At 36.8% G+C, this 18130-nt stretch overlaps 1 protein-coding gene across 2 annotated transcripts in view; it reads right to left on the reverse strand.

The window, feature by feature from the left end:
- Window positions 1–5865: 5865 nt before the first annotated feature.
- The window catches only part of PLD5 (phospholipase D family member 5), a 189878-nt gene continuing 177613 nt past the window's right edge, over window positions 5866–18130 (reverse strand). The window contains exons 7-10 of one of the 2 annotated variants that reach the window (XM_026845515.1): window positions 17658–17797; window positions 15255–15420; window positions 9072–9186; window positions 5866–7001 (exon numbers count right to left, since the gene is read on the reverse strand). In XM_026845515.1, coding sequence (XP_026701316.1) covers window positions 6766–7001; window positions 9072–9186; window positions 15255–15420; window positions 17658–17797 — 657 coding nt within the window. In that variant the 3' untranslated portion in view covers window positions 5866–6765. The remainder of the gene's footprint in view (window positions 7002–9071; window positions 9187–15254; window positions 15421–17657; window positions 17798–18130) is intronic. The other variant, XM_026845516.1, reaches the window with a different exon arrangement.

The raw sequence follows: 18130 nt of genomic DNA on the forward strand, positions 1-18130 counted from the left end.
TTAAGAAACAGCTGTCACTTCCAGAAGCATCCTGCATTTCTGTCAAGTTTGAATACAGGTAGTGTCATTTGAAGAAATACAAATAAGGAATAATGTGGAGTAATTGAATACTGAGCAAATCCACTTGAAAACACTTGTTAGCAAGACAGTCAATAAAAATATTGTTCCACACACTTCCATATGAAGAGCTTCTTATTTTATGTTATATGATGTCTTGTTTAGACAATGCTACATATAATGGTGGGTGTCTTTAACATAAAGATTCCTTCCCCATCAAAATCCCCATTATGTTCCTCAAAGTTACATTTGAAAATAATTCTAGCTTCTAACTCATTTATGAACTTCATATAGTTAGCAACTTTTGGGGGGATTTTTTCATCTGAGTGTGATTAATTTGTCGAATTTGGTTGCCTGATACTTGTGCTTAGTTTTCACCAGTTTATTAGGAGTTCAGAATGGTATCTGTCTGACTTGACTATATTTATATATTGAGAGAATGTATGCAAATGCTGCACATGTTAAATTTGCAGGCGTGTGCTCTGTTGTAAATCATTGCTTATGGAGTACTAGAAACTTCTAATGTACAAGGAAGAGCCCCCATTTCAAATACTGCTTTCCTTAGTCTGATACATAGAAATTGGTGGGCTCTTATTCATGTTGATGTCTTTTTGTTAAGCATAGGTTGGTAATTGTTAAAGGTTCCCTCCTCATTCTGAAAATACTGGGAGTTCACTCATATAAAGAAGAGCATGGTGGATGCAAGAAACACAGGTTTTTGCAGGGAAAGGAACAAAATGAGAACATAGCCCAGAGCTTTTAGGCCAGCACCCAGTCCATTAACTCGGTCTGATTCAAGCTGGTTTGCCTCTGTAGCTATTTTAACCCCTTCTTCTCTACCCTTACTACATTTGATGCTGTTGCAGGAGGCATGGATATTACTAGGAGATGAAACGCCTGCTACTATGTTCGTGTAACACCGTCGCGATATGTGTAATTTGTATTATTGACATTTGTGGCCATGCAACATAAAGGAACATGAAATAATCCTCTGGAATGCTATGGTTCTTGGCCATTTTGTTACCTTCTGTTCTATTCTGTACCCTGAATCAGCCATCAGCCATTTCTGTTCTTAAAGGGAAAATTATCATGTTCCTTTTACAGGATTAAAAAGATTTATTGAGTTTCCCTGTAAATTGCAGGGTACAACTTGTTGTGAACAAAATATAGCTGACTCCATTGACTATAGCAGACTAATTTGCAGCCAGAATTGAATTGTGCTCTTAAAATCTAGTTTTAACAGGGTTTTCAGAAATACACTATAGTAGCTTGATTTTTGAATTCTAAGGAAAACCTAAACTTAGTGTGTTAATGCAGTTGTAGTGTATGGATATGGAATGGAAATGTGTTTTCATGAAAACCCAGTTTAAGTTACTGCATTGAACCACTCAATACAGCTGGATTCTCTGTAAATTCCTGATGTCAAGATAATTCAAACACACAATTCTCAGAGACTTCTTTCTTTGAAGCCCATGCAGGGCTAATCCTAACAGGAGGTGCAGGAGAAAGCTATGCTGTATTGTAAGTCTGTAATTTATCTGCTGACTTCAGCATCCACAGAGTGCAAAGCACGTGAGTTCTTTTCTTGTCTAAACTATTTTGAACGAGGTCTCTTTTACATGCTAGTTTGGCAAGCTTCTAAGGCATTTGTGCAAAGTGATGATGCAAGAGCAACCTGATTCAACACTGAGAAATTCATAAATAACATCCAGCAGTTATTAAAGTGAAAAACTACAGCTACAAAAAGCAATCACCCTGCAGTATCAGTTGAGCTACTATACTCTGCAGTGTTAAAAGTGGAATATGTTTACTGGTGCCTTTAACTCAGGAGGTATCGCCGTGAATTTTAAATATACCAAGGATTCATTCTGTTTTATACATAGATTGAATTGGATTAACAGTGATTTAAAAACCATGAATATATACGTAGAGAAAGGATAAGAGTGGAAGAAAAACACAGTGCCAGAATTTTCCATCTGGAAACATACTATACACAAAGTCATTATTTCTGTATTAAAATGAAGAGTTAATTTTGAAGTCAAAATGGTTTAAAATAACTTAGCGCGCTCTATAAGGCCATTCTCAGGAGTCAAGTGCATGATATTCAAGATGGGGATATTTATAAAGGACTTCAGTTTGAAGAACTGGAATAACCCGCTGATGTCGTTACCATCTTGATGAGAAAGTCTGCGCTATTTTCAGTAAGTACACACTAAAGTCACAAAAAGACCCTACAAACTCATCTGGATTTCTCCTTAGATTAGGATAAAATGACAGGTAGCATTCACAGATTCTTACTTGTTCAGTTTTTATGTATTAAAACTTAATCAAGTAGTAGAATTTAGGTAGCTAGTAGTATACCAAACAATGGGTAGGTCTTAAAAGCAGCATTCTGAGGCTTTTTTACTTCATTCTCAAGCTCTCCTCTGAACCACCTGCAGAGCCTGGATTTACTGGAAGGAAAACTTGTTCCTGTATTGCGTAAAACTTTGTACAGCACAGCCTCAGTTCAAAGATGCATTATTTAAAAAAAAAAAAAAAAAAAAAAAAAAAAAAAAAAAGAAAAAATCAGACAAATCTGTTCCTGTCAGGGTACAGCTATGGCCGTTGTGCTGTGGCACATAATCCATGCTTTTCTGGTCTTCAACGAGAAGATGAGGGTAGTTGTGATACTAGTTCATGCTTCAGGCAGGAAAAAGTGGTGGCCAGCCTAAAGCAACTTGAGCCTTAACATAGAAAACTTGTAGAGGAGCCACTCCATAATTTTTGGACTTCACCCTGTGCTTACAGGAATTTCTGTGGTTATGCTTTTGATATCAGCCAGGTGTTGGGGGTATTCAGGTTTTATTTATTTTTACACCTTGGCAAGACAGAATAATTCAACTGTGTTGTGGATTAGTTGATAATGAAGACAGTAATTTGTGAAATTTAGTTCTAGAACTGGGCTTGGATAAAAATGCCCAGGTTTAAATGTGCTTGTGGATTGGATCACCATCTCGCATTCAATTTTTGTCTTTTTGTGACTCTAGTTTTAGGTACTAACCTGTAAACATCACAATATGTAGTCTTACTTAGGAAGTTCGCTGTATGCCTCCATACTAGATACAAGATCTTTAGCAGGACTTCATGTGAGGAACAGTTAAACAAAAGCTTGTATGAATAAGGCACTAGTAAATGTTTGCAGCAAACAACAATTACAGTCTATATTCTTTAAGAATAAAGCCGTTCTGTTTAGGAAATTGCCTTTAATATGACAGAGTTACCAATGCCAGTTAGAAGGGGGTTAGAGAAAGTGCATCTTTTGGATTATGCCTGTGAGGTCTGTGAGAAACCACTGAATGCAAATCCCTGTTAAGTTTGGAAATAGCCTGTGCAATGGTCATATTTAGGAGAGCTAAAGCAAGAGGAAACTGGTCTAGATTCTGGTCCCGGCTAAACCAATGTGAAATCACTGTGATGGATTTGGTCTAGGTTTATTTGCATTGGTAAAGGGATCTAAAGCCAGAATTGAGGCCGTTATGGCAAATCTAGTTAAACGGTAACATTGGCTATAATCCCCTTAAACAGCTTCAGAAAAGAATCTGAAGCTAAAGATATTTATCTAAAAATATTTTTAATTTCCTACTTGCTGAAGTCCAAGGATGCACTTTGTCTTTTGGCTAATGTAACAGACCAAAGCCTTCTGTACTACTTTGGAGCTGCTGCCGTTCTAAACAGTTACTAAAATATCAATCCATACGTTATACCAAATGAAACTTGAGTCTGCCAGTCCGTTTGTAGGATGGCTGACTGCTATTTTGCATTAAAGTGGTTCAAAAAAACCTCCAAACTCTTTCATTCATAAAAACAGAACATACTGCCACTTTTAAAATGTACTTTTATGTATCAGCTCTTTGGGGGGGGGTCACTGAAGCACCAGAATTTGATAATCAAACCAGTAAGAATTCATTTGTAAACTAATGGATCTGGTTAATATTCATGATTGTATTATCCTAGGATCTGTCCAGTAAAACTAGTCTATCCGAATCATTCATTTGGTATACTAAATGGAAGGTCAGTGGTAATTCCACAGTGATTTCATCACTAGATCCTGCTCTGTCAACAGACAGCTTATCTCTATCACCTGACAAATTTCTGTTCCACTCAGATCCTCCATTATTTGTACAAGATGTTATTTAAAAAACAACACATTTCTAGTATCTGTAATGCAAGAGGGAAAATTTACATTGAATCATTCTTGTATATTATTGCCATCAGGTGCTACAATTAACAACCCCAGACAGTGGGGGTTTTTTGTTTGTTTGGGGTTTTTTGTATCTTATATAAGGGCTTGGTATTAAGTTTATCTCAAGTTTTAAGATAACCCATCCATGGAGACCTCTGAGGATATACAAAGATCTCAATCTGCTTTTAAAAGTGGTGGGGTTTTTGTTTGGTTTGGTGGTTTTTGTTTTGTTTTTAGCTTTGACTCAAGACTAAATTGATTGAGGGTAAAACTCGGCTGAAATTTTCACCAGAAATTAATCTGGACTAATATTTATTAAACAAAACCCCCCAACAAGTAAATTAAATTCTGGGGATCTCTCTCCCATACTTGCTATACATATTCTCTAAATTACACATAAAAGGAAGAAAATACAGAAATTTGTCTTCACAAAGATCTTTCCTTCATAGGAACTCAGGAAACATTTTCTTTTTAGATATTTGTTTTTTACATGAATGTCAAAAGAGATGCTTTTCTATGTGTGTGTAGGCTAATAAATGTATGTGTTTATCTGAATATTAGAAAATTTTATTAAGCATCAGAGCTGTGCAGAATCTTTTTTGTAAAAGTTGACAACTTAAAAAAAATTTTTGTTATGTCATTATTTTAGGTAAATCTTGGCAATTGCAAAAGAAACAAACATTCTTTGTCAAAAGTGTGCCTTTTGCGGTCATAACTAGTTTTGTTGTGTTTCTCTAGCTGACAATATGAAATTGTGCACGTTACTTCCTAAGCTGTGCTTACTTTTAAAAAAAAAAAAAAAAGCTATTTTAACCTTGTAAATGAAACCTGCGTTTTGGAACTCAATGTGAGTTTTTAACTTGTCCTTAAGGTCAAGATAGTGCATTAGGACATGGTTGGATTTTCTTTCCTTTTTGCATACTGCCTTTGAAGTGTGCCTTCAGTAACATACTGCCAGGTGAGAAAAGTCTGTATTTTGGAAAAAGTTCTGTGAATCTTTAACAAAATGCAGAACGCAGTTTGTTTTCATGGCCATATTTCTTCAACAGAAACAGAGGGATAGTAATGAAATATTTTTATTGCGAAAGCTCGCAATTTTATAAGATATTACAGCTTATAAATATAATAATATTATATTATAATATAATATTATAATATAATTTGTTATAGTATATTATTATATTTATAAATATAATAGCTTTTATAAGCTATTAGAGCTCGGACTGGAGAAAAATCTGTTGTCAAACATTTTAATGTATTTTTTTTAAAGAGTAAATTCACACTTTTACAAAGCAGTTGCTTCTTGGTGCAACTGAGTTGTGTTTGTAGAGGTACGCTATTAACATCTATTGGCCTAAAATGAAGGCATCGTATTTCTGTTTGTGCTGATGTATTCACCTATATGGATGAAATTTTAACAAAAAATGCCATTTCACTTTTTTTTTTTTTTAAAGTAAAAGTTAGGAAAGAAAAATCTTCCAGGTGTAAAACCAAACAAAAGGACTATATGATTGTTTAACGACAGTTATTGCATGATTCTGCATAACCCTTGACCTTCCTAAAAAGCAGTATTTGATTTTTTGATATATGCATTGGTTCGATAATGAGTCATCATGCAACTGCTGACTCACACTTGATAAATATTTCACTTGGGGAAGAAATTTTGAGATTACCAAAAAAAAACCAAAACAAAAAAACAGCCCTAGGTCTTTGTTATTAATCCAGAGATTTTCACTGTTAGATGGAAAATGTATAACTGGAAATAAGTATTATGTTAAAAGGAATCCACATTACTTTTATAAATAATCCATTTATCTGAGAGGCTTTAGGAATTATGACAAACTTGATGAGGCCACCTGAATCCGTCAAAACTTTCTTGTACTTTTAGGAGATGAATGAACTACCAGTCATGTAACTCTAAGGTATTTTAAGGCTAGTTAGAAGACACGAAAGAGTAATAACTGAAACTAAATGTTCAAAACTGGGAAGTATTTGCATGACTGGGTATTTATTTAAAGGGAATGATTTATATGGGTGGAAGTTTGCTTATTTCTTTATGTTTGCTAATACAGTAAACCTACCATCTACTTGTATGTCAATAATAACTGATCTTAGAATGCCATTTCATTTGAATCTTGGTTTTGCCTCAAGCTTCATTTGAGCCAGGATAGCAATTAGGAAAAGTCCTAAAACTAAAACAGAAAAATTGACACATGCTGTTAAATTCAAACACAGAACATTAAAAGTAACATGGAAGCAGAAATGACATTCAGTGTCAGAAGTAACAAATTTGAAAGTCTTAAATAATTCAATATAGAGAATATAGTTCAGACATTTTATATAAGTGTGCTTTTTCCTAAAAACACCCCCCCCAACCAAACTTTTTTTTTGCTTTTTCTTTAAGTCTTTTGTCTGTAAATATGAAAGAGGGCTACACCCCAACGTAATTCTTCATTGCCATACTAAACAGTAAAACAGTCTTTCTAATTCACATTGCTCATGGCAGTCTTATTTGATGTTGCTTTATTAAGTTTGTGATTAAAGCAGTTTGGGATTTTTGTTGGTTGTAAACTTTTGGCATAATGTGAATACCAGTCTCTTTCAAAAACAGCCTTGAGTTGCTTAATGATGCTTGTGCTGTTCCCCACGTCTGCTTGGTTGATAACAAGGCCAGCTCCAGCATTCTGCGTAAAAGCATTTCCTACCCAATCAAAATTACCTACAAGTAAAGGCAGGAATATACAATGAGTTTCTAACATTTAAAAAAAAAAAAAACAAAAAACCCCGCGATCTCCCTAAAGGCAATCAAGCATGACACAGTATCATTTTCCCCAGTACCTGCCTGGGCAGAGATGGAAATAAGTTTTCTATACAAGCAGGAAAGAAAATTTCATTACATACCAGTGTGTAGTGCAGAACTTTTCTGGAAGTTTAACATCTCTAACCCTTCATAAGTGAAAACAGGTTATTCTATTTATTCCAAGTGACTTGCTCTTCCTTTTGCACACACTGTATTATTACCCCATTTACTTTCCTCATCGGCCTTTTCAGTGACAAGAATGAAAATAATTTCCGCCATATAAACAATTAAAAGTAGATGGGATGGAGAGTGGTTGCTCCATAATGTTGAGCCAAACCAACAGACCTTTTACAGGTTACCCACCGATAGACACTATTTCAGGAAAGAAAAACAGGTTTTTCCGTTTTATGCCCATTATTACCACCTTTGCTGAGGTAATGAATGAGCATTGTAAATCCTGGTGATTGCAAGGCAAAGAGGATAACTGAATTAATGGAAAACAGGTAAACCAAGTGTTTCAGTCATTTCTTTTTATTTCACTAGAACTATAACTATTTAAGTTGTACATTTATAACACATGCAGTATTTTGGAGAAAAAATGCTGTTACTAGAGGTCATTATTTTAAAACAGTATCTGAACATAAAAAACCCATGAAAATATCTGAGAAATTTATACCCTTTCTTTCACTGTCACTTCAGCTACTTCAGCAGGAAATGTTTTCTAAAGTTGTCAAGGATGGTAAATTGGAGCCTCATCATAAGAGACATTTCTTCTCATGCTTTCAAGTAAAAGATGTATCAGGTCCATAGCATGCATCTGAATTCCTTTCACACAGCTTTGATTATCTCTTTCTTTTTATATAAATATATGAGGATGTAAAGAGAATGCAAAAGAAAAAAAACAACCCAGCTAAGAATCCATGCTGTGTAGACAAGTTATAAGTTACTGAAATCTGATCTGGCTAGTGGAAGGAATTTAAAATGGAGTTAAAAAAATGGGGGGGGGGGGGGAATAAGCTGCACTATTTGAAGTGAAAAATAAGATTTGTACATCTTGAAAGGTGAGTGTGTGTGTTTAGAGCCCATCAAGGTGAGCTTTTCAGAGTAGCTCTTCATTGTATCTCTGCAGTATTTGGGATTCTCCATTCTTCATGCATGCACAGGGCACACGCTTCTGGGTTGCAGCCTTTGCCCTCGCTCACCACTTCTGCGATCGCTGGCTTTAAGCCCTTCGCAGTAAGTCAGGTGAGGAAGTAGCAAATGAAGCACCAAGCTGCAGCATATTAGAATGTATGCTATCTCCCTTGACTTCATAAAATCCCATGACTTGCTTTTTAATTCAGGGGCAGTTTTCTGATTCTGCAGCTCACAAACAGCTCAAGCAGTCAGTTGTTGTGTTTTTCGTTTTTTTAAAAAAGGGAGTTTTCAGCCTGCATTCAATGAGCATTTGACTGATGATGAACTTCTGCTAGGTGTCATACAGAGACTTTACTTAAACACACCTTTAACCCCAAATACCAATTAGATATGTATCCAGTGTTAGGAGGGCATCTGAAATGTCATTGCAGTAAATGGGAGAAGACTTCAGAAGGTGAGGATGAAAGGCATTTGTACAGTATTTACCAGGATTGACCATAGCTTTAGTAGTAACATGGCAAATGAAGAACAGTCCATCTTCACTGGATTGCAGAAAGAGAACATGTTAATAATCCAATTTGTTCCTACTTCATAAAGTGTGTTGTATTTGTGTCTTCAGTCTGTTTTTAAATACTGAAGGCAGAATGTTGCTTTTGAGAAACTGATTCATAGGGAAAAACAGAGTTTTTAAATGAGAACAGGCTCAAATCTCAGCCTACATCCAAGTTTCCAAAGAAAGGAATTATTATTCTAATTTAACTAGCATATCAGCTGTAGATTCCTCATTTACAAATGGGTGTTATTTCAAGATTTTGGCTACAAACTAGAATTTCTTGCGATGTGGTTACTTACCAATGTATGCAGCTCCATCGGTCACCATATATTTGTTACGATTTAATCTGGGAAGAGAAGTGTTCTTCTGTTCTTTAAGAAAGCATGCACTCTCCTCCTCAAGGTCAAAGAATTTCTGCCATAAAATAGAATGGAGTGCAGGTTAATGAGAACTGTTCTATAATGGACAGAAAAGATATGGTCTGTTCTCTACTCTTTATTGAAAAGGAGTCAGTGCTACAGAACAGCTTAAGCCAAGCATTAATTTAATAAAACACTGCACGTTGTATTTCTTACTAAATTCTCATGGTTTGTGATGCTCACTATGCATTGGCTTTCTGACCTACACAAAGTATATGGTTACCACATACTAAAAGCAATACAGTGCCAGGTAGTAATGGCTATGAAATGACCAATAAAACCCTGTCTTTGTGTTCTGCATGGTAAGAGCCAGGAACTTTTCTTTAGCTCATTTCCTCACTCATCAAGGGACACCAGGGTTTGAAGTCTGCTTCAGGACCCGGACTGGCAGGCACACCAACAGCTGAATTAATACCTTTACATTTCATGTTGCATAGTTTCTAACAGGCAACTTGATGATTTCAGAAACTTCAAAAATTCTCAGGATTAAATCTGATATGGAGAGATCAAATTTACCAGACAACAAAAGGAAAATGCATTTATTTAACCTTAAAGAGTGAAGTCTGAGTCAGATTTTTGGGGTTTTCTCAATTTTGGACCTATGTGCACCCCTTGTCTAGATCAGTGCCAGACAAAAATGAGACTTCCAGTACAAATCTAAGTATTGTTTGATTCACCAAGGAAATGAATAGCTAGACACAGATTCCAAAACCAGAAGTAGAGAATAACATGATGAAGGAAAAATTAAATATTTACTGCATGACTGGGAAACTTTGATTGAGGTAATGGTGTAGATCTTCAGGACAAACCTAATTCACAATATATTACTGATGAAGGTAACTGACTATAATTTGCACCCACTTAAGACATTATAAAATAGGATTAAAACACACACATACACCCCCAACTCCTTCAGCATGCTCGGGGGTCTGTTTTCCATAGTGCAAAATTCATCTCTTGAACCAGTGCTTTTTTTGATATAAGCCTTGAACAAATCCTTTTAGGTTATGGAGATGCCTTTCAGAATAATCTTACTGTTTGGAAAACCCAACTGTAAACTACTGAAGTGTAGTGATGTTGGCGGTAGACTACATCATCAGTTTGATTAAATTAAATAAAGGTCTATGCACAGCACACAGGCAGTTAGTTTTATAAAGCATTCTTTACCCAGCTGCTGATGTAGGTGGGTTTCAAGCTGGTTTGCAGTAAACTGCTCGACTATTGCAAAATGTGGTGTTACTGATTACCAGGAATGGCAGCTTTAGGTTTTATACACTGGTTGCTTCAGAACTGTACTTCTAAATATTAATATAAAATTTATTTATATAACAATATTTATAAATATTAATTAAAAAATTTCTCATCTTAATCATCAGTCATGAACATTATAGTTTGGTTTGTCTTGGAGAACTCTCCTCTAAGCAATGAAGAGGCTTATCTGTAATGAGTATGACCAAACCTAATTAAAAGGGTTTAGTTGCAGACAAAAGGTAGGTAGGGTAGTCCAGATGCTGCTGTTTATCTAAGGCCTTATGCTGTGAACTCTGTTGGAATCTCTCTCTTCCTCACTGGAAAATATATTGGGGTAGATTTTATGTTGTCAGAGGTTGTACCAAAACTGTTTGGAAGAACTCTGTTTAAAATATCAAGGCTGGTTCAGGCTCCTGCTGATTCCAGCACTGAGGAAACTCTCTGATCTTGGACTGACAAATCGCTCCTCCTCAAAACAATGAAAGTTTATTAGGGGTGAAGCAGGTTTCTAGTGCATTAGAAATAAAATTTGAACAGTTTGTGTTTTTTCAGTCTCCAAATACTGGATGGTAGTGCTGTGTGCAGTTTTATGATCGATAACTATCATGGAGCTGTTTCCTTAAACAGTCTCTGAATTTCCTATGTCACCACATGATTACTTACCTGTACATGGCATTGTTATCTTCCACAGCTTAACTTTTTGTAATGAGTTCAAATACTAGCAAAGTTCCAAAGACAGTTTTTTTGAACTTAAAAACAAGCACAACAACCCAAACTGAGTGATTGCTTTACAAAGAGCATCAAAAAGGTTATTCTATGTACAACTGTAGTATCTAGCCTTTAAATGAGATTTATGTTGTAAATTCACATCTAACTAAGCTGTATGGAGAACTCATACTATGGATTTTAACATCATTAACAATTATATCATTATACTTAAAAAAAAAAAAAATCTTAGCAGCTGTAAAGAAAAGTTTACTAGATATTAGGGGTGAGTTTTTGGTCAAGACTGCAACTGTGTGCCTGAGGAACTGCTCTACAAACATGCACCCACCACAGAAAGGATGTACATAGCAAGCTAGAGATGGATCTGAAGCTTTCTGAAAGGGTCTTGAAATTTTGGATAAAGCCAGAAGAAAATTGTAATGTTTTTCCTGGTGCAACAAAACAGGAACAGAGACAGTTTGCAGCCACAGGGTGCCCATCAAGGGTACTTGCAGCAACTCTTCACAGGGATGTGGAAGATACTATGTGACTAATACTAACATTGAAGGGAATAGTCTGAGTCGGGCAAATGGGAAAAGTATTTAATGCTAGGAAACAAAAGGTAACAAGCTGTCTTCTTCCCAGTGTTACGAGATTTAGTAAAAACCTTGATGTAAAAATAGTCAAGCACAATAATCATGTAAGCTTAGAGTTGTCAAACTGAGACAGATTCAGCAGATGTGCTGAACTGAAAAATCATACATTAGTGTTCTGTTTGTATAACTTAAAGAGAAAATTTCAGAGTCAGGCAGGAAAATATAGAAGGCTTGAAAACGTAATGTGTTCTCCAGCAATAGCAGAGAAGCCATTAACTCCTTGACAAGACAGATACCACTAGGAAAACCCATCTGCCCTCACAAAGAGAGTAAACAAATGTAGCTTAGATGAGCAAGTGAACCAGCACTGACATTTAGTAGCACAACCTAACATTCTCCAACACACGCCTTCCGCAGAAGTACTCTGTTAATAAAACACCACATTCTGCTAACATTTCATTAATCTTTTCCATGCTTATTTTAGGAGCTTAGAACTTTAAAATTAAATTAGCGCTTCGGACCAAAGGTTTCACAGTTAATCCATAACACTTTGTTTCCTTGTAGGGCATTTCTGACTTTCTGAGAACTAGTGAAAGGTTCAGTTTTTCCTTCCTCTTAGCAGGATACACCTGCACAATGCAAAAATAGATTCATGTGGAGGCTCAAGAACAACTTGTGCTGTAGATAAGCATCTGTTCTATGCCACTCCTTCCCGGTTTCCAGTTGTCTAAAGACAATTTGTCCTAGTTCACGCTTTCTGTGGGCCCTTCAAAACCATGCACCTTTCTCTGTTCAGCACTGTACCTGACAGAGCTGGCCCATTTTTACTGCTCTTTTGAGAGTCAGACTGAGATGTACTTAGAGGGTCAAGCACACACAATTTAAGGAGTACTGGAATTACGGTCTCAAGAAGCACAATGGTGAGCTCTTCATCTTGAGTTTACCCTTTATGATTATTCAAGCTTTAATTTCATGACCACAAGTGGTTCAGTGCATAGCACAGTGGTCCTGGAATAAGGAGGTGTTTGGTATGCAGTTTACTCCTTGACATATGTGCTTACAGCATTTATTTAGTCCTCAAACAAAGTTTTTTTTCCTTGTGCCTTCTTCCCAGTGATCATTTTTTCAGAGTACTTGTATTGAGTTTGCACTCTCAAAGGAGTTTCAGTTGAATCCAATAGTTATTAATGCTTATGTGAACTGGACTCTGAGTGAGATGCTGAAGAATGCGTAATGAGGGACTAAGCATTTTCTAACTGCACTAATGATGTTAATTGCCCAGTATTATCAAGGTTTTGTGGCAGAAGAGAAAGAAAACCTGCTTCTAGATAGAGCACACTGTTACAATTCAGTGTTTGCAACTAGGAAATTGTGTCTTGCAGTTCCTGCCTCCCTGACCTCAACTGAAAAATTACATGCACAGCGCTTGGTGGCTGGTTTTGATCAGGACACTGCTAGGCATAACAGGTTTGCAGTCCCTGTTGCTAACTATATACTTGCAGTTAGGCAATACCAAAACTTCCATTAGCCTGGTCAGAGACCAGGGGAAATCAGGAGGAGAGTCCCATCTAACAGAGAAATTATATCTGTGCAGCCTCCTCCAAGATGACGGTGTAACTCGGGCTGCTGCCATTGGCAAAACAGTGTTCCCTGTGAGCTAAATGAAAGAAAAAAGTTACTGAATATGCTTTGTAGTACTCAGGTATATTATCCTCAGGAGAACAGAAGTAGGGGGTCAGGGGTGCCAGTTCTGTCAGAACAATATTGAGGCATTGGGACAACTTAGGAATTTTAAGTATAATTTCAGTCAGAACTTGTAACTTCACATTCTCCTAAAATTTCAGTGTTCTTGTGTATAAACAAATACATTACAGTATTTTCTGTACAGAGTTTTGTTTGACTTTTCTCATACTCAAAGCAGAACCAAAATGGAAAACATAATATTCCAATAATTCAAAAGGTTCAAGTTTAGTTTTTACCTTGTTAGCCTATTCTTTCTCCCCTCCTCCCCATTTTTGTTTCCCTTTGATCCTGGCTAGAACAGATGAATACAAAAGAAATGCAGTTTTAAAAAAACAGTGCTCATCTGACATACTCTGTGAAGTAAAGGAGTGTTGTGATGGAGCCTGTGGCACAGTTTCAACCAGAATCAAATAGATACCAGTAAACTCTGAGCCTTGGGCGATTACTTGTACCAAGGCTTATTTAAGGCATTGACATACCCAGCGTGTGGAACACATGATGCACAGCACACAGGTACTGCGGTGTGTTGAACCTTTACGACAAAATCTGCGGCAGTCTCATTTTTTTACTGGAGGTTGTATTTGTATTATCTAACTCCAGATATTCTAGCTAGACTATCTACCTAGAATAGATGTCTAGAAAGATTTTTTTTTTCCTTTTAGCATTTCGTTCTTGACAAGATAAATTCTGTACTAAAGATTTTACCTGCTGTAAATAGATGGAAACATATATAAGTACGTAGAGCATTAGATGCTGATTAAATAAAAAATAATTTTAGAAACATAAATAGAATTTTGATAATAAATATGGAACAAGCTAGAAGTTACTCAAAATTGAGTGTCAGACACGTATGGACTTTTTGTCTTAAAAACAGACTTTGCGCTGCTTCGTACCTAGGAAACTTGTAATAACAGTGTATGTTACAAAAAAATTCCCTGTTTCTAGATATGTATAAATACCACCTAGTGTGTATAACACAATCAGTACTTTTTTTTTTTCCCCAATTGTTACTGATTTTAAAAAGACAAAATGATTTAGTGGATTATCAATTTAAGAAGTGAAAATAATACAGCAGATTATTTAAAACAGTTATCTGCCAAAAAATCCCCAAAAGAAATCCAATCCAAGATGAATTGATCCAAGATGGCTGATTCCCAGGTGCCTCAGTTCCATAAAAATGAACTGTATCGAGCTGAAAGTAGTACTTCACCATGTACCCTGTTCTCTAATACATATGGTATTTATCACTTTCCTATATTGCATGTCTAATGTGTTCACATGATAATTGTTCTAGTCTTCACAATTCTGAATTCATAACCTGAATGTAATGTAAAATCTTCATTATTTTTTCTTGTACTCTGTACTTGATTAAAGGAAAAGCAGATGCTTAGGCAGCTGAACAGTAAGGTTACATGAATCCAGACTGAAACACATTTTTGTGCTGTCAGATTTACTCTTATCAGCCACTATAAACAAGACATATGACTACGGTTCTGTTAGCTTTGCTGTGAAAGACCAGATGTAGTGTTTTACACAGGCTGTCCGCCATACAGACTGCCTTTTGGCATCATTCTATTTTTCTGTCTTTATTTCTATGTCTGTTACTACTAGGCATATATTCAGTTCACTATACTACATTTCCTGGGTTATTTAATGAAATGTAAAGATACTAACAGAAAACACTTCTCAGTTGTGAAGTTTTCTTGTTTTTTTGGGGGGGAGGTGAGTGGGAAATACCAGATTTCAAAGCAATATGGGTTATACTTACAACTTTCAAACTACAGCTTGGAACTTCAGTGCAAATAGCTTTCAGAGATGAAACAAAGTTAAAAGTAAGGGGATCTGTGTCTCTTGAGAAACTTATGAGAAGTCGTACTTTAATACTCCGTAAAACTAATGCTTCTCTTATCTTCCCATCTAAATATGGCCAGTACCTGTGGAGAAAGAATACAATATATTCAGAAAATTTAAAAAATGTTGAATTTTTATGCAGCCAAGTCTAGACATCATAGAGAAAACTAAACACATGTGAATTTCATTTTCTGTCTGTTGGAGGAATGCTGTTCGATTTAGCGCTTAAGGATATGCTGTAGGTGGGAACTGTGCTAAGCAAACGGTTGGACTAGATGATCTCCAGGGTCCTTTCCGACCTAGATGATTCTGTGATTTTGTGATTCTGTGATTCTCATCTATAGGGATCCTCACTGAACATATCTGCCAGCATCCTCTTCTGTGTCATTCTGCCCTGCACGAAAACTGTCACTGTGGGAACGGTGAGGTTGTGAATGGTTGACCACATCTTCCATCTGTGAAGGTGCACAGAGAAATGTCAAAACACTCGCACAGATTACAGGTACCTTGGCTACCCGTAGCTGGAAATGTTACTCCTGTGTCACTGCCTGCGGTGCGAGCAGTGCAGAGCTCTTGCGGTGCCAGAGAACCAGCAGAATGAGCTACAGCTAGAGGGTGCTGCTTACCCAGCACAGACAAAGGGACAAGGAGGATTTTTTGTTGGTTACACCAGTAAGGGAACAGGAACCCTGGATCCCTCCCTGACTGACATTCTTTTTTTTTTTTTTTTTTTATGTACTAGGACCGTACAGGCTGGGGACTGGGGAATGCCTTCTGTAAACTCTTGCTGGGGAAAAGGAGACCTGCTGCTATGCATGGTGCCTGCATTGTTCCGCAGCAGATGAAGATGGGTCATTTAAGGAGGATGCTACCTTTTTTCCTGATGAGGATTGCAGAAGTTCTGCTATGAATAGGGTGGTGGCTTCCAGGGTGCTATTCTCACAATTGCTAGTTAGCTTTGTGTTCCTGATCTTTGGTGGGAGTAGGTCAGGACAGGGAGAATTAGACAAAGAAAATGGCATGTTTTCTTTATTCCAGCAGCATCAAGGCATTCAGCCTAATGAAACCTGAACCCTACAATGTCAGAAAATAACTTATGAGAGAGAACTAGGAGCTGACAAAGTAGAGAAGCTGTGGGAATGCCTCAAACACAAAGCCATGCTGTAAGAAAAATGTTGACGAATTCACACAGGTGGCTTTCCTGGATCTCCCTAATGCAGTACATTTCTGAATTCTTCAGAACAAAGTGAGGAGGAGTACAGGAAATAACATCAACTGCAATGCTGTAATCGTTTTACATACTAAGACCCAGTCCATCATAAAGGCAAAGCGCAAGGGATGCATATGTGAAACTCAGGTTCCTACAGCAGTACCCCTGATTCTTTCATTGTGCAAGAGTCTGTACTTAAGGAGTTTGTTGAAAAAACCCTCTTACAGAGTTGAAACAGCTTATGCTTGATATCAGTCAAATGATATTATGTTTTTAAAAATTTGAACAAAACACCTTCAACTGTGCAAAACTGGAAAAAAGCACATAACCATGTGTTTAGTTTGGCTTAACTGTTGTTCAAATAAAGTGATTGGATGGAATGGTGAGGTTTGCTAGATGCTCAATTCATTGTGTTATTGAGAGTAGGAAGGACCACTGGATACTTGCCTTCTGAGTTGGATGGTTTTATTACCATCCAGGGTCATAAGTGCTTTTTAATGATCCATACAAACAGGGTGTTGAAAAATTACTTAGATTTGTTTGTTCTTAGCAACTCTCAGATAACCAAAATGTGATATAATTCAAATGTAATCTGTGCTGAATTTGGAATGTTCACGTACATGTATAGTTCAATAAAATAATGACATCTCCCATGTTGTATACAAGAACTTACAACATGTTATTTCTCTCAACACACACACACACACACACACACTCTCTCTCATGTTGAATATCTGCATGATACTCATAAAATGCCAGAAGCTGTGGTATCAAGGTAGTGAATATAATAGTGTAAGAAATAGGACTGATGTATAAGGAGGTTCTTGTATTCCTGGGTCCCAGTCACTTGCAGATGGTCAGACTAGACAATTTCTGATCTCCTTCGATAGGCAGATCCAAAGCTTAGGACCCAGAACTGGAAATGTCTTCTTAGGTCCCAATTCTGCTCCCATTTAAGTCAATGGCAGAACTCTCACTGATTTCAATAAGAGCAGAATTGGGCCCCAAGAAATTGGTCCACAGTAGTAATTAATCTCCCGTGGGTTCATTTTCTCCAGCAGACCTCACTGGCATTATGATAACCTGCCAGTCCTGGACATGGACACTCACCGTTTAGCATTGGTGTCAATGACGATCGGCAAGTAGTCCATGACAGCTATGTATACAAACTGTTTCGCATCATCGATTACACTGTATATAGCTTCAATATCCAGGACTCTGTCCTTTGGGCAGAAGAGTTTAGGTGAATTCTGTGAAAGGAAAAGTTCAAATATGGCATTTAAAATACATGATTTATTTTCTCTTCCCCTCATTCTTCTTGAGATGGCAAGAAGTATCCTTTATTTTAGTAGAGAGTACTAACTGATACCTTCGACTGTCCTGCTAGAATACTTAAAGGTACAAAGGAGAGCTATTTGCTTAATTTCCCCTTGAAAGCCTCACCATTTAGAGGTAACTGTGGGTAAAATGCAGAAGACATAAACTTCAAAACATCCGCTGTCATCAAAGAAGCTCTAGTTGAGGTTCCATTTCAGAGAATTTTGTTCCAAAGAGTCCCAGGACTGGTTACTATTAGATGGAGA

The sequence above is a fragment of the Athene cunicularia genome (genome assembly GCF_003259725.1).
Source record: "Athene cunicularia isolate RWA chromosome 3 unlocalized genomic scaffold, athCun1 chr3_part1, whole genome shotgun sequence".
NCBI lineage: Eukaryota > Metazoa > Chordata > Aves > Strigiformes > Strigidae > Athene > Athene cunicularia.